The sequence below is a fragment of the Pieris brassicae genome, chromosome 8 (assembly GCF_905147105.1).
Source record: "Pieris brassicae chromosome 8, ilPieBrab1.1, whole genome shotgun sequence".
Lineage (NCBI taxonomy): Eukaryota > Metazoa > Arthropoda > Insecta > Lepidoptera > Pieridae > Pieris > Pieris brassicae.
In genome coordinates this window covers 10705877-10731524 of record NC_059672.1, presented here as the reverse complement: position 1 = coordinate 10731524, position 25648 = coordinate 10705877, and the positions used below count along the sequence as shown (strand labels likewise).

Here is a 25648-nt window from a genome sequence, read left to right as displayed (position 1 = left end):
TTTTTTCTATTCTATTCTAGTTTTATTTACCAAATATAATGCAGTAATTTGGTTTTACCTTGTAAGTTTTTCAAGAGTTTTTTGATAATTAGTAATTTTATAAATGTAGATTTTGATGTGCTCTTTCAGAATTTAGTGATTTCTCAATATTGCCAACTCTCATTTATTCCGCCCCCGCCGCCATATTTGAAAATGGCGCCACAAAGTTATTGGCAATATCGATCGACGTTTTACGATAAAAACAGTTGTTTGCAATTGAACCGTACCATTTATGTATTAATAAAGCACGTTAATGATTTGTTCCCTATCAAACTCTATAAATTAATCAAATTTCCCGTAAAACTTTTCAGGTACCCATTATTTTTCAAACCACATGAATGTACTAATATTAAACTTTTAATATAAAGTTGCCATGATATTAATATTATCTATGGTGGCAAGTCATAATAATTAATTGTATTACAACACATTATTTTCTAAGCTATTTTTAAACATCGAATGTTATTAAAGTATGTAGATATTTTTGCTCATGAAGGAAATCAAAACAAAGCTGTATCTTGCTTTATATAATGATTTGGTACATAATTTGTTCTGATTTATTCATGTTTTTCTGTCACAATATTTATAATACATCCACAACTTAGCAAATTAGTAATAGCCAGCTTACCACGCAATTCTATTAATGATTTCAGCACGATATAGAATTTCCTAATAGAACTCTAATGACGTCACCTAACTACAAACAATTTCGATCCTTCAATATCTGAAATGATGTAGTGCAAAAAATAATGGTTGGAATTACGCGGTAAGCTTGCTGGCTTAACTAAACCACCTAGTCGAGACTGAGATACGCCATATTAACTTATATAAATTGCCTACAAAAAAAAAAATTAAAAACATGTCACTAATCTCATAAACATACTTAGTTTAGGTTAAAATTATAATTTATACTTTGTATTAGTGCTATGTATGGTTTTAATCCGTGTATAATAATTAATATTATGAACGAAATTAAGTCTGTGTATCGCGGTCGAAGCGTGCTAGATCAAAAATGAAAAAAAAAATCAAGACTTAACGATATCATTCTAGAATGTTTAGGTTCTTGCTGAACTCACAACCTGTTGGCAAGAGAAAAACCGGTAGACTTGACCGTGCATGTGTGTTCGAAAGTGGACTCAAGAAACGCGAGTTTTGCTATGGCAAACATACTTGCCGAGGCCTCTTAACCCACAAGGTACTATACAGCCATTGATAATGAGAAAACTATTAAAAATAAAACTAAACTGAGAGTGTTACGAACATCGTAATATAGCCGTCAATTTACATAGTATGTTTAATTTGAAAATAAAGCAGTAGATTTTTTGTGTCCTCGCTTCGCTGTTCAGAAGAAATTTTGTACTATGAGGAGGACGTCAAAACGTGACAAATTGAGGCAAATGTGCACGATTATTAACACTAAGTAAATATTACACAAACATTTAAAAGTATAGTGTAGACTGTGAAATATTACAGTTTTTATATTTATACACTAGATTATATGAGGACGTTTGTAGGTGTCATCGTAAGCCGTAATTGGAGATCCCATTTTGTATCCAACAATCCGTTTTTGTTTAAAAATAGACACAACACGATTATGTTTGTCACATTATTGACGTAAAATAATAGATAGACATAACGATGTATAAAAATAAACGAAACTGAAAAAGGCTTTTTTTAATTTTGGTAACAATATGCTCTGTGTTCGTTCCAAATATCGTAACCAATACAGCGTAGTACTAGATGCAATGTTTGAAGCGATTTTCAATTTGTGATTTTCTATTGTCTTATTATAAAGCAACAAGCGCAATTTGTTTCTTATGCAGTTTACAGATTATAAAATACTCGCTAAATACGATTTTATAGGGATAAAAAAATCACATTGCTGAACAAAAAGGCCATATAGATTTTTACTTGTAAATGATCGTATTAAGCGGGTTGTTCTAAATATTTCGAATGTGGAACAGTATTTTCTCATAATAAGAGATAATCTGTGATTCGTTGAATCTTTGTGATATTTTATTTACTTTAAGTAAAACAACTCATGTTTTTTTATAATTTAATGATTCTATTTTCTTTAACAATATATGCAGTTGAACTTATGTTATTTTATTTTATCCTTAAATCCTTTTTAACACATATATACCCAAGGGTAAGAGTCTGTAAAGAGACCGGGCTAAGTCACTCTTTAAAATCTTGGATTTTGACTTATGGATCGTAATTCGTGCTATATCTAGTTACCGTTACCCTAAGTGTTTTAGTGGGTACATACATATCGAATGGGTAGAGGGTAAATTGTCGAGGACTACGGAACTATACATTTATCCACTGTTCAAAGATTAATTAAACACTTGATACCTCATTTACGCTGTTATGATTAAAAGAAATTAACGCAGTGATTTTTAGTATCGCTAACAATCACATCTAACTGTTTGGTAACATGTATACCCGAAATCCAGCTAAATTTACCCGGCTCGGAGCCAAGTCGCCCGAAAACCCTAACCAACTGCCCATTTGGCTTAAAAATTTGAACCCTGCAATTGCCCGAATCGCCGACTAGGATATACCCCATTGGGTCGACAGCTAGAACTTCTGGCTGTCGAAATTGACCTTTTCTTTGACCCATTGACCCGAATTCGACGATTTTGCTCTTATCGTGTTTGTTGTAGATCTTGACCCGTCGATTTCCACTGTCGAGCACGATGACCCGGTCGTTTGTGACCGCTACCGCTGTTGGAGCGTTAAATTCGGTGCACATTGTCTCCTTCATCTCCCAAATGCTGGATGTGTTTTTGGGTTGGGATCGGACGCCTACACCGTATTGGTCTACGCATTTACCGTTTGGTTCTAGGACCTAAAACCAAAAGCAAATGTGTTAACTTAATGTATTTAATAAATAAAATATTAGTATAGTGTTCGGCGACGGTCAGAGACAAAAGTCAGTGAAAATCTTATCAAATCATTTCAGATTGTCTCAGTCGAAGAGCCAAATTATTGCGATAAATATGAGCCCATAATAGACACAAATATGGATGTGTGATATGTCTATCTATACGTCATCTATACGTCATCTATACGTCAAAAATTTAATGAATTTTGGTTTACAATATTTATAGTCCGTGCCAAGTCTTGACACTGAATCTCACTCTTTGTTAGTACTTGTCTTTGAATTGACAGTGTTAGGAAAACAAACTAAAGAATGAAAAAGACCATTCAGAAAATATTGTCGTGAGTGTCATATTAAAACTAAACGTTCAAATATAATTCTAAAATTCAGAACCCGAGTCGTACAGAAAAACGAAAAACGTTTGATCTGTCAAAAACATTGGAATCTCGTCTGATGAATCTATATTCTTTTGACTTTAATTAGAGAGTTTTCATATATTTAATGAATAATATAATTTTACCTGAACCCTATCATTGCCAGTGTCTACGACGTAAATATGATGATTTGCGTTATCTGTGGCGATTCCTTCTGGAGAACGGAACATACCAGCGCGACTTCCTTTTTGTCCTATAGATGTTATATATTCCCCGTCCTTAGAAAACACGTGGATACAATGCTTCCATTTGTCTAAAATTTATAAGAAAGAAATATAGGATTTAGACCTACAATATTTCCACAGCAGCGACAACCATCTGACATCTAGTCTGACAGATGAATTATACTTCTGTGCTCGGAGAGACATTATTCGATATGCCAAGTATTCCAAGGTATTCTTTTTTCATTGTTATTGGCACAAATAGAAATAACCATACAGCAGTATTGGCCTAGCGGTTTCAGCGTGTGACTCTCATCCCTGAGGTCGTTGGTTCGATTCCCTGCTGTGCACCAATGTACTTTCTTTCTATGTGCGCATTCAACATTCGCTCGAACGGTGAAGGAAAAAACATTGTGAGGAAACCGACTTGCCTTAGACCTAAAAAGTCGACGGCGTGTGTCACGCACAGGAGTCTAATCACCCACTTGCCTATAAATGATCATGAAACAGATTCAGAAATCTAAGGCCCAGACCTAAAAAGGTTGTAGCGCCACTGATTGATAATTTAAAAAAAAATATGAATGATGATGAAATAACCATTGTTGGCAGGGCAGAAAGCTACGTATCAATTGCCAGATCAGTCCTAATTTAGATCTCAGACCTACAGCGACCTCAGGGAACTCTTAGTGTGTGCTACAAACCATATTAACCTTGTAAAGAACGAGTGTAAAGTAGAGGTATAAAATTATGATTACCTGTAATATAAACTTCGCCCAAACTCTTCATAAAGGCAATTTGGACTGGACACAGCATTTGCTCACAGGATAGTCTCATTACAATTTTGGCCTGTGTCCTCTCGACGACTATTACACTGTGACTGTCCATGTCACAAATGTATAGATTGTTGTTCCAAGGACTGAGGCCGACACCACACGGCCGTGCTGTCTTGCGCCACATGTAATGGGGCACAAAGTTTCTGGACCTGGTGAATATACGGGTGAGAATGTAAAACAGAATGAATGTTCGCTCCGTTTAATTATGTTAGCATATTTAGGCTAATACGCTTTTACACAAGACATGATATGTCATCACAATCACGATCGAACGAAATGTTTTGTTTTGCGTTTTATTATCAACCATTGGATCTTGCAACGTCTAAATTTGGTTATTGTAGATTGTCTTCAGTCGAATTTGTAAACTATTCCGACTACAGGAAAAAAAAGTAGATTAGTAGGTACCATTGTAAGGGTATAAGCGTCAACCCTGACCCCAAGGTTCAGGATGAGATTCTTTGGAAGTATTGTTACAAGCCATTATATTCGTTATTTTCACCTTACTTTCTTTATCAATAACAATAGAAGAAAACTTAATTTTAGAGTAATTTAAAATAAATTTAACTAATATCAAGTCACTATTGAAATACATACACTACTACTGAACTTTTAAACCAAAGTAAGTAAAATTATTAAGTTTGGAGGAATTAAATTATCATATCCCAACTATATTACATACATATAGATCGGAGATGTAATGTTGCATTATTAACATTACATTTTTTTTATATAATGGCAATAGTTTCAACTTTATGCCAGTTTCAAACATGTATACATTTTTCACGCAAATAAATATTAAGGTTTTCCCGCGCAAAACAACAACTGACATTTGAAAATTTTGACAAAACGAAAACTGGCTTTCGGTCCATAGATGTACAAATTTACCTTGCTTTAAATACAGGGTAAGTTAACATACTTATAATGCAGCATGAGGCTAGTGTCGCTCTCCAAAGGGTTATTCTGTTTACCCGCTTCTGGCAAAGGATCGTCTGATTCCGCATCGCAAGGCGTGGATACATCGGATTCGATTCTGAAATTCTCTTTATCGAATATGAAGGTCTCAGCATCCCATTTCGAGACATCCGACAGCAATTGTAGAGTGTTTTGGTGGAGATGTACAAAAGTTTCGACCTGTTAAAAATTATACATAAAAGCTTAACGTTAAAAAATAGGTTTAAACGAAATGTGTCTAACGATATTTTTTGTTCAAATTTCTGTGAATGTCGACATCCTTTTGTTTTTTGTTTCAGTCTACCTTACTATTGTTAACGGATTTCTTTACAGTTGTTAGTATTTATTTTGTATTATGTAATTTTATTTTTCCTAATTAATTTAGTTTGGTTTATTTTGTTTCGTGTGTCAATTTTTTTTTCATTAATTATGCATTCTTGTCGATTTAGGGTCACCAGTTAGGACAGGGTTGTATATTTATATTTTGCCAATAACGATAGCGGATCACGACTTCAATTATCAGTTTTCGTTCCACGTGTAGAAAATTTCGTTAATATCGGAATATATAGAGTATGGGTAAAAGTAAAAAAGCTAAATCCTTTCATTGAAAATAATAAGTATTTTTTATCTCAACAATCTAATAAAATCTCTGTTTAATATTAGTGTTTTGACAGGACAGACTACAAAAACCTTAATTTCCATTGAGTAGGTCACGACAAGAAAGTTACCTTGTTAATATCATCTGTGTTCTCAAACGCTTTATTAGCAACTTGCTTTGCCTCGTCCAACGAAGACTGCAAAGCTAGAGCAGACATGTCACTTGACTTCTGCAAACCTGTTAGCTCTTCTTGAAGAACATGTTTAGCTTCCAAAATGGCGTTTATCTTCTCCTCTGCAGCCAGGTCTATTTGTTCAGCGATGTGTTCGCAGCGATCCTATAAGAAAATTCTTACACTCACTTAAACTGAATCCTTACTAGTAGGTTTACAGGTGGCATTTATACGTGTTCCTGTAAGAAACAGTTATAACAATCTTCTTCTATTTTTACATATGTTTCTCTAACCCGATAGTGCTGGTATGTTAATAGTAATATATAAAGTATGAAAATTCAGTGGAGGAATTACCAGCAGGTTGAGTAGGCTCTCCAGCCTAGGGTGGCATATTTTTGGGGCGGCATTTGGGAACCGATTTCTGCATGGCTTTTTTTTGATGTTTTGCTGATAGAACTGTTGTGTGCATCAGTGTATCAGTCATTGTAATTCGGAGTAGCAAACTTCCATGTTCTAGAGTAAAACAGCTAGTTCGCCCACCAACCAGTAATAGACACTTTGTATGAGTGAAAAGAGAGAGATTGCAGAAAATCTATTTCCTTTATCTCCCTTCCTCTTATTAACCCATACATGTCAACCCTACTACTGGTTGGAGGCTGCGAACTGCATGGTTTGTGTATAATTTTGTGCTCAAAAATCAAACCCAAATATTACGTGCAATTTCAACGAAATTCTTGGATTGTAGACGCAAGTGCTAACTTCACACTATACCTTGAGAATTTGTAAATCCACCACTGTGAAAATTATTTTAGCTATGTGTGTAGAAGAACCAATATATGATCTAGGACTTATTTGCGACGAAATGGTTATAGTTTCGTATTGAAATAGCAAAAGGCTGATCACTAACTCGCCATAAAAAGGTTGCCGTACTGTTGAGGTGTTCCGGAATTTTAATTAAAATCTATTAAAATCATCATATATATATACATCATACTTACAAAAAATACAAATTAGTGCATATTTACCTTATAGTGTTCGATTTTGTGGGTCAATCGACTTTCTGCCGTTTCGAGCTGCTTCAATATGGATCCCACTTGAATACGTAAATCCTCTAAATGTTGTGACCAACATACAAAACAGAAATTCTGAAAAAAAAACAAAATTGGAATAAACAGCCGTGGAACTTCCAGATTATGGTTAACTGTTAAATAATTTATAAGTTGAGACTAAAAGAAAAAAAATGTGAGCCGTCACGGGACGCCTGGCAGATGTGAAACATCGACATTATTTTGTAAAAGTAATATGCAGAAAAGAACATATTGTGATAGGAACTAAATATGTCATAATGATAAAATAAAATATTACGATTTTTTTCCAGATATCGATGAATATATATTGAATAAACATTTATTTTCATTAAATACAAAAAAATACGAATTTATTTCAAATCGTGACTACTTAATTCGTTTAATCAGTGACTTCGGTAATAGTTATATTCGACGTTGCCTCTGAGAACGGTATTACTGTGACAATAAAATTGGTCGATGGTAACTGAAGTATGTTACAAAAGTATTGGACATAACATTAGTAAATTTTAATTGGCTTCAATATATTAGTAAACTCAAGAATCTTAGCTAGTTATTTCAATATATTACTAAAATCGTAAATTATAAGTATCAATAATGAATGTTTCACAATAAATTTGTTTGTTAATTGTTACAATAATAATTATTATTGTAACAATATATACGATGGTATATATATACAGTCTATATGCAGTAGTGTGTACGGTGTGGCGACACGTCGCCACGGCATGCGTCGCCACGCCAGAAATCGGTTTTACGTGCGGCTATAGATGTTTCACATCAAAAACGAATCAGTGTATCTCTTTCATAATCATTTGGAAATCTAATAGGCAAGTAGGTGATCAGTCTCCTGTGCCTAACACAAACCGTCGACTTTTTGGGTCTAAGGCAAGCCGGTTTCTTCATGATGTTTTCCTTCACCGTTCGAGCGCATGTTAAATGCGCACACGCTGAAGCCACTGGGCTAACACTGCTTTACATTAATAGTCTTGTTAGAAAATCCAGATTTCAGATAAATTTTTAAATAAGTATGTTTTATTTAGAAAAAAGACGACAATGACGGGAGTTACAGTTGGCCTACTATCTGCATAAAGTCTTGCAGGGGGTGGTGAGCAACCCAAGTGCTTTCCAAAAACTCAGTTTCTTTGTACATAGGGAATATGTGGAACGGCGAATGCCAAGGGTATTTGCGATACCAAGTTGATTGATCTCAGGGATTCGAAAATGATGATTGAATTTTATTAAATTTCACAATTTTTTTATATCAAAAATATTGCATATTGTTTGCAGTGGGTACCTTTGTACCCACGGGGCCAAAACGCACTTAAGCAGTACGGCACTTGTTTTTTTAATATAAATAAATATTTATAAAAAAATCTAAAAATATTATTTGTAATTTAAGATTTGTTAAAAAATTTCCTATTTGAATCACTAACTTATAATTTCACAGAGACTAGAATTATTAATAAATAAAAACAAAAACCAGGGCGCCCTGATCTGAGCGCATGACCCCTTAACCAACGCTTAAGCATATAAACACTGTTCTACTTTATATATATAATAAGCAATTATAATTTTCATATTATATTGAATTCGCCTTAACCACAGACAATATTATTAGCTTTTTATAAGTTCCACAGATTATATATATACGCACCAACTTGCAATGTTCACAGAATGACGTATCTGAATTATCGCAGACGGTTTTGCAACTAGTGCATCTCATTCCTGCTGCAAACAGATCTACATTTTGATATCCAGATGCGATTGCTGGAGTAGTTGGAGGTGTCGAACTGGACGTCTTCTCGGCCTTTATACCCACCATATGCAATAGGGTATCAATGTATAGATTTGAAGGGAGACTTTCAACGAAATTGGGGCCAGTCTGAATTCTGGTATGACAGAGGGGGCAGCTGACGACGGCGAGATCTGGAAATTTGCGTATTATTACAGTTGTATTCCTTCTTTATTATGAAGTGTGTTACATACTTTTTCGTTAGAAGAAACAAAAACATCGTTCGACGTATCCTATATTAACCCAGAGTTCAGAACGACAAAATGATTCTTTGACTATTTAAGATACAATATCCAAATTGCATATTGTTACTAACATCGTTAGAACTTAAACGCGCGATGTTACAAATCGACATTAAATTGCAAATTAAAAAAATATATATGACCAAAGAGTTTCCAACATTTGCCACGCATCTTTTGTGGTGTCAATAATCTGTGACTAAATTTATTTATGGCGCCAACTTTTTTCATACATTGGTACATTATTTATCTGTGAGGAGATTGAACAACTCTTAAGTTACATATTATACAACTTATATATTTATTTATCCCTTAACCTAAACCGGAAGCAATAATAATAATCTTAATAGTAAAGCTAAATTTATCCATGCCATTCTTTATCGATTTATAATAAAATATATTGCTTCACTGTTATCATTAAATTACTTCCTTTCGATCAGTTATACATTATGTTTTTGACTTGTTAGTTTCAAGTACAAAAAACTTATATAAAAGTAGCTAAAGTAAAAAAAAATACCATTAGAAATAACTAAAATAATTATCCATATTTCCTTATAGAACACAACACTTGCGAGCCCTCTAGCATTGAATGTCCAAATGGCAGCGGTATCACGTAACAACTGGTGAGCCTCCTGCGAGTTTGCTCCCTGTTCTATAAAAACAAATATTATGTAATACTGCTTACCGGCTACATAGACTTTGAGGCAGGCTAAGCAGAAAGTATGTTGGCAAGGTAACATTTTCGGCGTGTTCAGCAGTTCTAGGCAGAGAGCACATTGTACTAGATCGTTTATGCCATTAGCTGGAAGTCTGAAAATAATCGAATCATAAAATAACTTCTAGAGCTCCTAGATTATGACGCATTTTGAATATAATAATACTAGAGGATATAGTGTTATAAAAATGAATCATGCACGTCATGAATTTTAACAACATTAATATAATGTAATAAAACACGCGAAAACAGTAAAGTCATACACGAATTTATTTCTTATGGATTTCCATTTGTTTTATCTTCGTAATTCAAATAAATCTATCTATATTATTAAAGTCTGTGTCACTCGTTGACATTTATAAATAAGGAATTATTATTTAAAACGATTTGTTGTTGTTTTTTAATTTGTTTTATCTTCGTAATTCGTAAAATCTATTTACTCTATTTAAAAAAACAATTATATCATTAAAGTCAGTGTCATTCGTTGACCATGAGAGTTCAAAATATTTAAAAAAGGAATTAGTATCAGTAAAACTGTTCTTAAGTATCTAAAAGCGTACATACATATTGTTACATTAATGTTAGTGTACCACATAAATAAAAGTATTTAGTTACTGGGCATGTCTTTACAGCCTATTATGTATTCGATTCGCGACATTTTCTGAATGTTAACTAAGTGAAATGCATTTATAAAGGTTCTTGGCAAATGCATGGAGATTTTCGCGTAATGTAGGCGCCGTTTCTTTATGACTTTCCCTGTTAATTTTTTATTCCATTGTATTCTTTGTGAATTACTTGGCAAACTTATCAGGGCTGTTTTGTTAGATTGACTTATTGTTGTATATTTTATTAATTTAGAAACGTTTAAATATTACACAATATGCCGACAGCCAACTGTATCTAATTTCGGCTATTATTATATACAATGCGCTGATGCGATGAGAACTTGGAGAAACTGATCGTGGTTGGTAACACTTAAGCATAAGATAATGTGGCCCATCATCTAACTGAGTAGGACTCATCGTCCTCAACTATATACTGTCATAAACTGGAAAAAACAGGTGGAAAGATAGTCTGCTCCAGGTGCTTTCTTGATGACCACGACGCTCGGACATGAGCTGGCGATTAAAGAGAAAAAAATATTATACATATGAGCGTGAGCGTAATAGAAATATAGAACTAAAAAATCTATAATAATTTTAATAGTTGTGCATTATTGTTTTCTACAATTCTATAATCTATAATTTCCCTTAATTGATACATTAAGAATATTGAGATGTTTAATAAAAAAATACCCAAATTATTTTTAGCACTGTAACGGTTGGTAGTTTGCATACGCTGTGGTAATAAATATTTTTCAGATAGTGGCAGCCCTCAATCGATTAATTGGGAAAATGCATAATCACACATTGACGTATGAAAGTACACAATTATCTTTCGATTTGACGTTTACTTTCATTCTATTGTTTTACATTTCAAATACACTTTTACTCTTTAAAGACATAGATTTTAGAACTTATTAACTTTTATTTAACTAACATAGATCATATGATTTACTATAGATAATATGTCACAATTAGATTTTATAAGGGCAGTGTGGGTTAAAAGTTAGCGTAATGATAAGTATACGAAAGGGAATGCTTAGGTCCATGTAGTACGGATGAATGAGCTGTTAGCCTTGTCGTACGTACCTGGACCAAAGGAAGGGGCAGGTTTAAAGTACCCAAAACCGCCGAGCATGAATATCATAAAGGTGGATGTAACGAGAGAGGTATATCAAGCAAGTGGAGATCCGTGGACACGCCTACCTTTCGGGAAAAAGGGAAAAATAAAAAAAAACATGTTCTATCCCTCAACTTCCAATTTCACTTAATTATGTTCCAAATGTCTGGAGTTAGATTAACGACGCTTAGTTGGACTATTTGATACGACAGGCAAACGGGCAGGAGGCTCATCTGATGATAAGTGATACCGACGCTTATGGACACTTACACTGCCAGAAGGCTCGAAAGCACGCTGCCGGCCTTTTAAGAATTGTACGCTCTTGAAGGACCCTAAGTCGAATTGGTTCGGAAATACTTCAGTGGCCAGCTGTTTCCACTGGTGGTGCGCGGCAGAAATTGCCTTAAGAAACGCTCTTAGTCTACACTCTTTTTCGTCTCTTTCGACTCAGAGTCAAACTCAGCGTTAACGCGACTCGAAGCATTTCTAATCTACTTCGATTCTGACAATCTTAAACGCCTTACGAAAAACATTTCATATTGTTTTTACTAAATTAGTACAATTGAACAGTGTTAATGTTGAATAGTTAAATAGTGATTTAATATTTTTATTTATAAATTTCTTTATCGTACGCCTGTGGTACCGGGCCCTATTTCATTCACATATTTCGTTAAGAATTTGAGAGAGGACTGGTGTTGCCATTTCCCGATTTACGACATTTATAAGCTAGTAATTTATCACTAGTAATGTAGGTTAGTTATACTAAAACCATCGGAATTCTTATTTGAATTGAATAAGTTGTAACACAGGGTAAGTTGTAAAGGGTCTAACCAGAGACTCCAACCTTTTTTTTTAAAATTACAACCTTGAATCTTACACTTACACAAGTGATAGGTTTTTCCCAAATTACTGAAACACAGTAAATTTTCTAGAATATAATGGAAAACTAAAATCGTTTCAATTTGAAATTGCCTCCCTGTGTATGGTAGGAACCAATGTTCTATTCACCGATACATCTTTAAAACAGGTACTTTGGATATGTACCTCATTTTTAGGCTTTAAGAGTATAATTTATGGGAACAGGGCTTAGTAAGGGTTACTTAGATCGCTGCCCATGAACATCTCACCAGCTTGGCGTTTGCGGTTTTAGGTTACACTCTTCTCTTGACTCCTATTTGGAAATATGCGTACGAACTCTTGAAATTTACTCGGTTTTAATGGAATAATATGGAATCAGAACTTACTTCGTTGTCTTATCAATCGATGTGGACCTGGAGGGTACTGGTGGTGACAAAATCGGACTGCTTTGCATCGGCGCTGATATGGGATGATCATTCTTTTGACTATTCCATCGCTTGGTGCTGAACAAGCCCGGCTTTTTCTTTAATTTTTCCGACATAACTTCTTGAACACTAATTGCGAAATGATATTTCTTATCGATTATCAGGCGGTATCGCCTTGCAGCGATTTTTCGATTAAAATCGATTAGATAAGATGCTTTAGGGTATTATAATGTTTCTATTTTGTTTATTATTTTTTATAGTTTCAAAGTATTCGTTGAAATGATTCAATTTTAAAGACAATTTATTAATTCTTTTTTAAAGTTTCTCAAGGGTGCTTATCATAAGCTATATGGATATCTACGGATACAAATTAATGACGAGAAATAAGTGATACAGGCTGTATCTTATATTCCATAATAAATACTGTCTATAGATACCGGCAAACATCTTGAACAATTAATGTCGTTGCCTGCGCAGGGATTTTTAGGTATCACTGGGCGGGGGGAGCGGGAGAGTGACGTGTCGATTGCGTGATTGGTAAAACAGTTCACGTTTGTGTCCCGCGCTGTGTACGATGCGCAAACTTTTCCCCACTCCCATGTTTAATTCTCAAGAAGATTGCCGGCATCTGTACGGTAAACGAATCAAAGGGTCGATTGTGTTTAGTACACAACTAGAAATATGTGTCGCCTAGAATCCAAGATGCAGTTAAAACCAGGTCATAACGCTAGTCTACTTGTACTTGTAAACGGCGCCATCGCTAGATAGTTGTTTTATCTTGATTTTATGTTGATAGTAATTATTCCACAAGTGTTAAATCCATGTAAAATAATACAAACAAGGATTTAACTTAAAATTATTATTTTAACACTCATTAATTAAAATATGTTTTCTACTAGTGTTTCGTATTGATACAGGAATTAAAGTTGGGACCAATGAAATTCGTATGTTGCTGATGGTAAAAAAGTCTGCCACTTAAGCAAATCATATAGATATTTAAATGAAAAAATTACTATATGATTTCAGAGATAAATGCGTCACATACACTTAGGCTGATCGTGCCTCTCTATCGCTGGTTCCGCGCTCTCGTTTGCGCGCTCGGCTCAGGCGGAACGTGACAATGAGTCATGTTTTTGTGCGTGCAGCCGATGTTCATTGATTTATAAGAAGTTATCACGTAATTTTTTTTTTATTGAAACAAAAACAATTGTTATGGAAATAACTATTAATTTTGTAATAGAAGAGCTGGGAATCCCGGTATTGTCTACTTCTAAGGGTTCCCAAATCGTACACATTGTAATGCATTGTTGTAAATGCGTGCATATAATAAATAAACACATTTTTATTTATTTCTTTCAAAAACGTTCCATTTTTGTATTACGAAGTTTAACGACCATCCATATATTTTTTACAAAATTTAGGTTTTTAATGTAGAGGGAAAGTGTGCTTATTTTGAGGTTATCATTTTCGAAACGTCATAACGGTTTACAAAAATAAAAGTATAAATCTTATACATTTGTAAATGGGCAGCGGTTGTTTCGAGATACGTGTACTTAAGAAATACTGTGAAGTTGGTCGGTATGCTAACTCCGCTCTATTGTTGAATGTAGGACCAAAATATAATTTCCAACACATAAATAAATAGTATTTACAATATTCTTAAACTATTTAGCAATAATAATTAATATATAATATTAAAATAAATTTAAAATGTTTGGTCTCTGTGGTATTATAAACTTATTCGTTTATGTAAGTACCACTGGTCACCAGTACTATCTACCATCTTAATTAGCGCCTGTACACTTGAACCCCACGAGTCTTTGGTCCAAAAAGTATTCAATATCATTTTGGTATTACAGTTATAAGTTATATTTGGTTTCGTTTGTTGGTTGGGATCTAGGCTTAATGTAAATTGTATAGAATCATGAGTTTTCTACAGTTTTACAGTAGAGAGGGTACTTTATTCAACGAATTTGATACAGTTACCTGTGAGTAAAGACTCTTAAGCCTTGGGGTTTAAGTGTATAGGCGCTTATTAAGGTAGATAGTACCGGTGACGCTAGAGCTTGAGCTTTCTTCAACCAATAAGTATTTACAATACAGCGAGGAAATACTGCCAGAATGAATTGTACACTGCAAGGATCAAACTTTTTAAATTTGTTTTAATTTAATATTTAAAATCGCTCTAAATCAATGTAATGTAAATAATAACCGCATTGGAGTACCTAATCTATCATGGTAGCTTATTTTGTATAATAAAATAATAAAAAAAACCAAATTTTATTTTTATTTTCCGTCCCACTTGTGGTGTGAACCCTGAGACATTTATAATTTTACTGCGACTAATTACGTCCCACACATCACAAGATTATATCTGTGTTCTAGATTTATGTCAATTAGTCTAACGAGACGCAGGAAACGCAATATAAGGGATAAAACCGTGTAAAGGTAAGTAGATACACTTTCAACTTAAAGTACTCACATAGGCACCATTTAGTGGTAAGGGTTCTTTAGCCCCGGTCAGGCAGACATTCTGTGACTGTTTTTTCGTAATTGGAAAGTTTAGGAGTTTACTTTTCCGTCATTAGCCATATTTCTGTGGCCTTTATTCGTCGTAACAGATGTAGAAAAAGACCGCTCAAGTGCGCAGTCATATTCAATACGGTAGCATTATATAGAATCCATTATTTGCGATCCATTTGCAACGCATTGAAAGTAATCAAATCCTATTCCCCGAAAAGGATTTGAATACTATCAGCTAATTAGAAAATTTAATATGTTGTCACTGTACAGTCGGAGCTCTAGCGGGTGTTACGTTCTTATATAGTAATAATTATAATAATATTAAAAGCCTTTGTAGCTGTAAGTATTTATACTAGTACAAAAACATGTGAAGTACTAATAAATTGACACTAATAAATAATAAAAAATAGACACTAATAATTAATCGGCAAGCCGGTTAATTTCTTTTATACAGCTTGTCCTTGGACATAGGCTTACTCTAAGATCTTCCAATCTTCCCATATTATTTCAAGCATTATTTCTTTTTGATATATAATAAAAAATATATATATTTATTTAATTTTCTATAATTTTTATTGTAATTTAATTTTTTAAATTATGTTATAATATATACTGTAGATATAGAATTTTGTATGATGTGGTTAACTTAAATAAATAAATAAGGCATATTATTTAAGCACTGTCATTGGCATATGCCATATTGATGATAATGATTTTGACACTTTCACAATAACCACATTCTAATTCTTGCCCGCTGCCAAAAATGTCAAATTTCTACATAAAGAAATGTTGCAGCTCTTGAAACTAGGTTCAAGTTGAATTTACGTTATATGACACGGACCTTATAGACAATCTTACTGAGGTGGTCAAAGACATAGACTATTGTCATGAAAACTTGTCTATTGTTCATAAATAAGGTTATATACATCTGGTTTATTTCCCTACATTTTATTCATATCGAATACAATACACATACATAAAACAATTACAACATTACCTTGCGTTTGAGTAATAAATATTTGTTTATGATTTTATCTGTATTACGGCTGCGTATTTATATTCTATGCGTGTAAACCTAATAGTTGTATTGTGCCAAGACAATTGTCGTTTTCTTGTCTATTATGGGATTACTACGGTATAAATACAATACTTGTCTTTATGGCAATATATTAATTATATTAGTTTTTGAGAAGTGTTGGCCTAGTGGCTTCAGCGTACGATTGAGGTCGTAGGTGCGTTCCCCCCGGCTGTGCACCAATAAACTTTTTTCTATGTGCGCATTTAACATTCGCAACATGAAGGAGACCATCGGAAAACAGCATGCCTTAGACCTAAAAAAGTGCGACGTACGACGGCGTGTGTTAGGCACAGGAGGATGATCACCTACTTGCCTATTAGATTGGCAAATGATCATGAAACAGATACATAAATCTCAGGCCCAGACCTAAGAAGATTGTAGCGCCACTGATTTATTTATTGCTTTTGTATATATACACAATTTATAAAGGTTTTTAGATTTATTAGTTAGGTCGTTTCGAATCAATTCGAATCAAAAGCGTTGGATATTGATATCGTATGTAGTAGTGTATGACTAAAGATTCCAGCCGTCTTCTAATTTTTCTTTTAATTTTTAGTCATACGTATATTTCACTTTAAGAGGTCAATATCCAACAATTTTGTGCGTGCAAATCACTCCCGATTCCTAGAATCAAAATAACGTATATACATTATATCGGCTAGTTTCATCTCGCAAGACGTGATTCGAAATTCAAACTACGAATGCTTTTTGCAAACGAGAAAGTATGAAAAATTTGTTGTTCCAAAAACAATAGAGTTATGTTTATGGCGTGTTTAAAATTCACGTATTTCTAAAACAGGAAATGAGCGTGTATAAACATGACGTGCCCTTGTCAAAAGTGCATACAAATCTCGATGTTTTCACCCCGAAGTGGGCATGTGGGCTAAATAGTTAATTACCACAACAATACTGCAGTAAAATGCATTATTTATACTACTTAGTGCATGGGTGGCACTTGTTTGAGTTTCCATATTTAAATTTTGAATTACGTGCGTTTCATTTACGCTGTTTTAACGGATCTTGACTTTTACAAAGTTATTTCTGTAAGACGAGTTATCCTAGTTGATTTTTTATTTTTTTTAGTCAATGCGTAAGTAACTGACTTAACTAACCGAAGGAGGAGGTTATTATATAAGTGAAGATAGGGAAATAGATAAACGAGGTTAGACGGACCTTGCCATCAAATTATCGAGTGTCTCCTAAGGCCACCATTCATAACGCATTTAAATCAAGTTTAGTCCAAGTACTCAGCTGCAAGTTAACAGTGGCGGTAACAATGAACATTGACCACGCCTTTTCAATGTAATGATGTAGCATACTTGCTGAATTTTCATACAATGTAATAACTTTAACTTTAAGTTAAACTATTGAACCGTTTTCATAAATTCTTACACCATAAGAATTCTCCGTAGTAATGTAGACTTGTATTTATTTCCAAAATATAAATACGACTTGGCACTAACGCGAACTTTCAATAAACTTTTTTTGGTAATTTGCCAACTGGTAATTTGTTTTTTTACCAACGGCCGCTGCAACAATTCCCGTTATCTCATGGGACATGACTTCATCGGTGAGTTAATATTAAGGCATGTAGGTTAACCACCTATTTGTAGAAGGGACAAACGGGTAGGAGGATCATCTGATATTTTGTGTTGCCGACTGCCGATATCATATCATTTGGTTTTCTCTTGGATTCCGAGTACTCTGCTACACTGTATAGGACAAAAGATTAACAAACGATTAATGCCTTCTAAAGTTCGTTCGTCTTTTAAAGGCCGTTCTAAGCATTCTATCTAAGACGTAGATGATTGGCAAGGCTGATGGGCTCCGATATGCCTTTATGGCCTTTGAGCTAAAATTCAATAGGGATGACGATCGAAAACAAGCTACCAGAGGCAGATAATCAAGAACTTGGTGACTAAATTCAAATTAAAAATCATTTATTCATTAAGGTGACACAATGTAATCAAATGCTTCTAATTATACATTTACTGCCAGTTCTCAAAACAAGGACGTAGAACGGACGAGAAGGAGGAGAATACGTGGCGAATTCTTGGCATGTTTTTCTCATCTCTACACCCTTTATTTGGAAACATGTAGTTAATTTAAATGTACACCTTTGGGAACCGCCCGGGCGTCGAACTCGAACCATAGGTTTACTGCTCAGAACAGGTTGTGACTTATGCCTCATTTGATACGAAAACTATAATGTTTTTGGAAAAACTAATTCATTTTCGAATTTGGTCTTGATTATTTATTATAATTAATACGATTAATTATTATTGTAACCCAGTGACTCCTCCTTAATATTATGAATTTAGAACAAATTAGATATTCCTCGTATTTATAACTGGGTAGTTCCCATTAGGTTCTAGATTTTCCAGTTTATTTTATTTCCTTGAACTTTCTCTACATGTACATTTAAAGTTAATCGAAGCTGTTAACTTTTAAGATAACATTAAAATTGATTGTAAGACCACAGTTGTAGTAACCAATTCTTTTCAAGTAATTACATAATGTTTAAAGAACTTTATTTCTCATTATTCAAAAATGTTATTTTTTTGTACCCATCCGACTCTTAGACTCTTTTATCAGATATTACGATATGATTTTGGCAATAAGGGAATGCAAATCCAATCATTTGTTTTCCTTCCGTAACTCGCAAACTCAAATCAAACTGCGGCAAGTGTTGCCCTTGCCAGCCGAAACACGCAGTTCGCCATTTCCAAGAGGCCAGCAGCTTGAGAATTGACGTGTTGCTGAAGTTTTGTTTAAATCTCTTCTTTGACAGTAGTAATTCACAAATATGTACACTGCATACCACTTATATTTCGCAGTGTTTTGTTTTATAGCCGCAGTAGGATTTCGATATTAGAGCGGCTTGCTCCAGACAGATCCCATAGAACAATATTGGTCTTTTGTCAATTTAAAAAATCGAAGTTTGTTCTCCAGACTGAGTACGGCTTTTCTACCTAGTAGCTAATTCATGTTACGAAGCTTATTATTAACATGCGGACCATATCTCGGCTTTTATATGGTCTTGCCATGTTAAGCGTGTGTCCAGGTGCATGCCCAAGTATTTGGCTGTATTCCGTTTTCGCAAGACACTTCCTTACAGAGTCACCGATGAGCACTCTTCTCTTCTAAATGTGAACGTCACATGAACTGATCGCTGGGCTTGGCCGTATCCCACACTTTAACCATAATCATACTTAGGCCAGGCATTCCTGTAGTTTTGCGGATGTTTCTTTTGGATTTTTTTTTACATGAAACATTTATATATACGAACGAGTGACACCTCGCCATTAGACCCGTCCTAATTTTAGTCTACTAGTCCCAATCTAATTTGTATCTTTAATGCCCTTTTGAATTGGTTAAACACGCTAATTACGAATTTTAGACGGTATTTTATTATATGATTGCATAATTAATTCAATAAGTTCAACGCCGTTCAACTAGCGGCCTGAATGATGTTTAGCCATTTGATCAAACTGCTAGGCAAATGACTTGGATAGATGACGTTACATTACTTGCCTATCCTGTTATTTAGTTGCCCTACACCAAACTGTTAATATAGCGTCGGCAAACAACAAATTTTATGATAATTTCCAATGTTTTATTAAAAATAGTATGGAAGTGTGTAGTGACACTGAGAGTAAGTGTAAAAACACTAATATGTTACATTTCAAATAGATATATTAAATAAAAAAAATCTTTTGTCAGATATTTCAGTTTCATAGTCACGGTTGGTCATCATCATGGTCTTGCCAATGGCCTAAGCATTAGCCAGCCAGTTTATTAAATGTTGTAACAAACGCTACGGCTAAGACGATAAGCCATTGATTAAACGGCTAATTAAGCTAGTTGGATGCGACAAGCCCATCGCTTTTGTGGTCTTCTCACGTTTCCTTGTTCTAGAGTTTCCCTCCAGCGGGATGCTTCGGCGATAAGAATAGCAAGAACAAGCTAATAACAGATCCAATTGGAAAGTTCAAGAGGAGGCCTCAAAAGGGGACCATATTGCAGACCACAAATAAATACCAATAGCTAACGTAGACTAAGATTTTATATGTAATTTTTTTAATAGAAGATTTTGTAGCTTAGTAAACTTAATAATTCAGGACCTCTGATGTATCATGCCGCAATATACTTAAGTATTTTTTACGACATTGATTGGTTACAATTGGTTGACATTGTACTATGCATTATATATTTTTTAGCACAGGTTTCTAAAATGCGCCTAATATAATAGAACGTATATCCATACAAGTTCGGATTGGAAATCGTTCGTACAACCGAAGATATTTTCGTATCCCACATCGTTATGTTGCTACCATATTGACTTGAACAGAGTTTTGACGTTGGTTATACATGCTTCTCTGGCCCCGGCCAAGAGGAGAATTCAAGGTTATAGGTTCGACGCTGTGCACCAATGGAGTTTCTCTCAGTTAAAACTTGCTCATATTGTGATGAAAAACACCGTAGGCAAACCGGTATACCTTAGACCGAAAAAATCTTGCGGAAGTTTAATCACCTACTTCCTTGCCTATTAGAAAAAAACAATGATCACGAATTCAGTAAGCTGATCTTTTTCAAAGGAATTTATCAAACACGTAATAATGTCCTGTATTTACCATTTTATATTATTATTAAAACTTTATTAATTATTCCATACGTTTTCGTAATGAAAGAGACCAAAGTAGAGGACATTACAAAGAAAATAAGGCAATTAAAATGGCGCGGACACATGACTAGAGATTGCAGGTTGAAATGGACAAAAATAATTACTGAATGGCAACCACGCGATGGAAAAAGAAAATGAGGAAGACAGAGCAGGAGATGGGCAGACGATATAAAGATAATAAGAGGCACAACTTTTACAAGAAGAGCTAACATCCGAAAAGAATGGAAGCAGCTGGAAGAGGCCTATGTGTCACAGGAGACGCTGGTTACTTAAAACGGGTCATATTGCTCATTGAATACAAGACGGCCATATATCAATTTTATTACAAAATTAGGAACTAAAGCTACAGTATTTTACGTTTTGCTGAAAACACCCGTCATTTTGACTTATTTTTATGCCAAACTGATCAACCGCCTTTTTTGTATTGGGCTGACTTACGCGGCAACTTCAGAACAAAACCGCCATTTTATCAGTTGCAACCCAGAACTCGGAGCGAACGCATGTCAGTTCAATACAAAACGGCCACAATTCTGAAAAACACTCAATATTTAATTCAGTATTATGTGCAAAGGGGCCACTTTTTGAAATGCGTCCGTTTTGCATTCCAATTTCAAGTGAATACAATCTGATTTTTTAATGCAATAGAGCCATATTTTGGAAAACGTACATTTTGCATTCCAATCTGAAAAAGAACAATGGCATATTTCTAAATATGTATATTTTGCATTCCAAAATGTAATAAGTCGATGCCATATTTTCAAATGTGTACTTTTTGTATTGAATTATTACGGAGGTAATAATAATTTATGTACAGCTAAACTGCATGTTTTCAAAATTTTTCAATTTCAGAGGTATAATTGAAGTATCATAAAATGTTTATTTACTTTAAATCAACATTTACTTCTTAGAGTTTACGTTCACACAGTTAGAGGTTACAGTTTACCACTTCAAAATTGTTAGGTTGGTTCATAGCTTTTATATATCCAAAGTAATTTATCTTCCTCACAGATTAAAAAAATGCTAGTTTTGATGAAAACTTCGCACACTTTCATCTCATTTTTGCACCCAATTTATGATACGCATTGCTTCGCGAGAAATAATAGTCTATATAATTATTTACAGAATGAATAGCAGAGCAAAAATAATTTTAAGCATGGCCACGGCCATTCAGAAAATCATCTCGAATCTGAAGGCATACAATACCTGCCCGTTATCAACTCTAAACAAATTCAGGATTGTAATATTCCAGCAAGAGTTTATCAAGACATTACAACGGGTAAGGATTATTTTGATACGGAGTGCCATCCAATCAGTCAACCTAACCCTAACGATTTGACCTCAATTAATGTTGAAAATGAGGACATACTACCATCTGGAACTGAAGAGAAACAAACCTTGTTCGACGACATCACCCAGGAACCTCAAATAGCAGCACAGTTTAGACAACAAAGAGAAACGGCAAATTTTAGTTTTGATACGGACTCCTACCCTGACAGCCAGCCTGATTACGATATATCGTTGTTTAGTGATGATGAAGAGAGCTTAAGAACTTGGAAAAAACCTATTAAAATCGTTCCACCTACTGACTCATCAGAGTCATCAGACAGCGATTCTGACGACAGTGACGTGAACTGTTCTACGTTATCTAGTTTAACTGATTTTTCCTCGGATGATAGTGGAAAGGATCCTGATTTTCTACCTGAGAAATACATAGAGTTGTAACGGCCTAAGTACCATTTTTTTTCACCAAAACCGGGACCTTTCAGGGCAAATGATGAAACCAACTACATGGAAATGCAGCCTTCTAACACTGAGGCACCTATCTTAGAGACTGAACAACCAAAATCACCCAGTAGTAACATCCATCCCTCTAGTACTGACAGCCAACCGCCTAGCATTAACACCCAACCCGATAGCATTGACACCCAGCCCCTTAGCATTGACACCCAGCCCCCTAGTATTGATTGTCAACCACCCAGCGTGGAACCTCAGCTGCTATCCCGAAAAAGAAAATGTAACCCCAGCATCTTGGAAGAGAAATAAATCCAAGGCTCTTAAAAACAGCGGAAAGGCATATGAAACAATGTCCAACTCAAACAAACAAATAGAAGCCAAGAAAATTGGACTTGAATGTTCCGATAAATGCAAATTAAAATGTGCTAACCAATTTTCACGGGACGAAAGGTTGGCTTTATTTGAGAACTTTTGGAAGATGGGTGACTTGATAAATCAGAGGCATGTTGAACCTAAGTATCGCTATGTTCGTGTTGGCAGCACTCGTCAGAACTTTAATCACGCATATTATTTCCCTAAAAACGATAGACGCATTCGAGTATGCAAAGTATACTATATGAATACTAATACTAATACACTTGCTATTTCTGATAAAACTATAAGAACTGTTGTCAAAAAGAATTCTGAACGACTTGGATTAATGCAAGAAAATCGAGGGAAACATGGGAACCAGTTCCAGTTAGAGGCCTCTTTGAAAGATGGTGTCAAAGCACATATCAATTCAATCCCTAGAATTGAAAGCCATTATTGCCGTGCTCACACAAAACGTGAATATATTGAGGGAAACATGTCAATTGCTGCTTTGCATCGCCTGTACGTTGTCAAGTGCAAAGAAGAAAATAAGCCACATGTTTTATATAAAATATATTATAATATATTCATGGAGGACTTTAACATCTCCTTTTGGCAACCTAAAAAGGACCAGTGTGAACACTGTACAGCTTACCTAAATGCAGATGATAAATCTGTTTTGAAAGAAAAGTACGACTTGCATTTACAAGAAAAATGTCTCGCTTGATCTGAAAAGGAGAGGGATAAATGTGCATTTATGTGCCGGACCAGTATATTACTCTTATTAAGACAGCAAAGAAAAAGGGTACACCTTTCGCAGTTCACGAACTTGCACATGACAGTTTTTTAGATTTAAAATGCTTGGGTGTTGGAAATTTTGTCACATCCGAAGATGGGCAAAAAGTAAAATGGTGCGAGATAAAAATATTGAAAGTCCACAGAGAACATAAACACCAGTTTTTATATAAAATTTCATACGAAAGCGAAGAATTCATCTCAGTCTCCACGCTGACAAAAAGGATGTCTAAATCATCTACTAATTACAACATAGTGCCAAAAAAGTTGTATAATCATAAACTTACAATATCGGAAACGAAAAAACAAGGTATACTCAAACTTATTGAGAAAAATATTATACCTAAATATTACGAAAGTTTTTATCAAAATTTATAAATGTGCCTTTAAAAAAAGACTGTCTTAGATATTACTTTTGTGATTTTAGCCATACAGGCTGTGATATAATAATAAATAGTAAAAGGTATTATAATTATACTAATTTAAGCATAATTTCAAATCTTTTAATGTTCAACTTTCAGCAATTTTATTTTAGATTTGTGTTATAATGTTGTTACTATGAATATTTTAAGAATTTTATTAAAAGATAATTTAGATTACCTTAAAATTAATATCGCGTTTTTTAACATAAAACGATAAAACAATGTCTAGTTTTGTTATAGTCGTATGAATACTTTGTATCTTTTTAGATTTACTGCGAATTATTTGTATTTTTTAGTTATTTTCTTAGTAAAACATTAAATAAAGCAGGTTTCATTTTAATATTTGTTTCATTTTTTGAGATAATTACCCTAACATTGGTTCACATTTTGAATGCAAAAAGGGCTTTTGTTGTTTTTATCAGGTTGGAAGAGTGCTATCACAGTGTAATTATTTAAAAAATATAGAGCATAAAATAAGGAAAATAATGATATATTAATATTATAACAATTTAAAAATGATTGATTTTTTTCAAAAAAACATTTTTTAAATTTTGTTTCGGCTCTCCTGTAAAAAATGAGTTTTCTGGTTTGTGGCTGTTTTGCATTCAATGAGCGATATGATCTATTAGATTACGTAATATAACTTAAATAAGTGTAAATGTATTTTACTGGGTGTCAGCAATATAGGCTTAATAATAATTATTATTATTCGATAAAATAATAGTTTACGTTTCTTAGAATTAAAGTTAGTTTTGTTAGTTAACATTTGTATTTGTATGGGTAAAAGCCTCCTCCATGTTTTTCCATTTCTTTTTGTCTGGATCAACATTTATCCAGTTTTTCTCCTAGTTCTATTACGTTATCTGTTCATATTTTTTTGAAGTCATCTCTTCCAGTAATTCCAGTAATCTATTTTGTTGCTTCAAGTGTCCATCTTAATCCCGCGCCCTAGACATGACCATTAACAATTCAGCCGTCTATACAAGACAATTAAAACTGTGTCGTATTCAATAAAATCCCTTAAACTTTCGGTTTCATAATCGTCACGTATGCTCCAGATAAGTTATACAATCTTAATCTTTTCATTACAGTTTTGGAGGTTTCGCTTTCGTTAGTAAAACGCGGTCTAGAATGTTAATGTCGATAAATG

At 34.1% G+C, this 25648-nt stretch overlaps 1 protein-coding gene across 2 annotated transcripts in view; it reads right to left on the bottom strand.

The window, feature by feature from the left end:
- Nucleotides 1-2082: 2082 nt before the first annotated feature.
- LOC123712964 (tripartite motif-containing protein 2-like) overlaps nt 2083-25648 on the bottom strand; it is a 38115-nt gene continuing 14549 nt past the window's right edge. Inside the window, exons 1-9 of one of the 2 annotated variants that reach the window (XM_045666384.1) lie at nt 12873-13046; nt 9877-10001; nt 8815-9086; nt 7098-7217; nt 6031-6237; nt 5268-5482; nt 4274-4500; nt 3444-3610; nt 2083-2890 (exon numbers count right to left, since the gene is read on the bottom strand). In XM_045666384.1, coding sequence (XP_045522340.1) covers nt 2414-2890; nt 3444-3610; nt 4274-4500; nt 5268-5482; nt 6031-6237; nt 7098-7217; nt 8815-9086; nt 9877-10001; nt 12873-13027 — 1965 coding nt within the window. In that variant the 5' untranslated portion in view covers nt 13028-13046 and the 3' untranslated portion in view covers nt 2083-2413. Of the gene's footprint in view, nt 2891-3443; nt 3611-4273; nt 4501-5267; nt 5483-6030; nt 6238-7097; nt 7218-8814; nt 9087-9876; nt 10002-12872; nt 13047-25648 lie in introns of those variants that run through there. The other variant, XM_045666385.1, reaches the window with a different exon arrangement.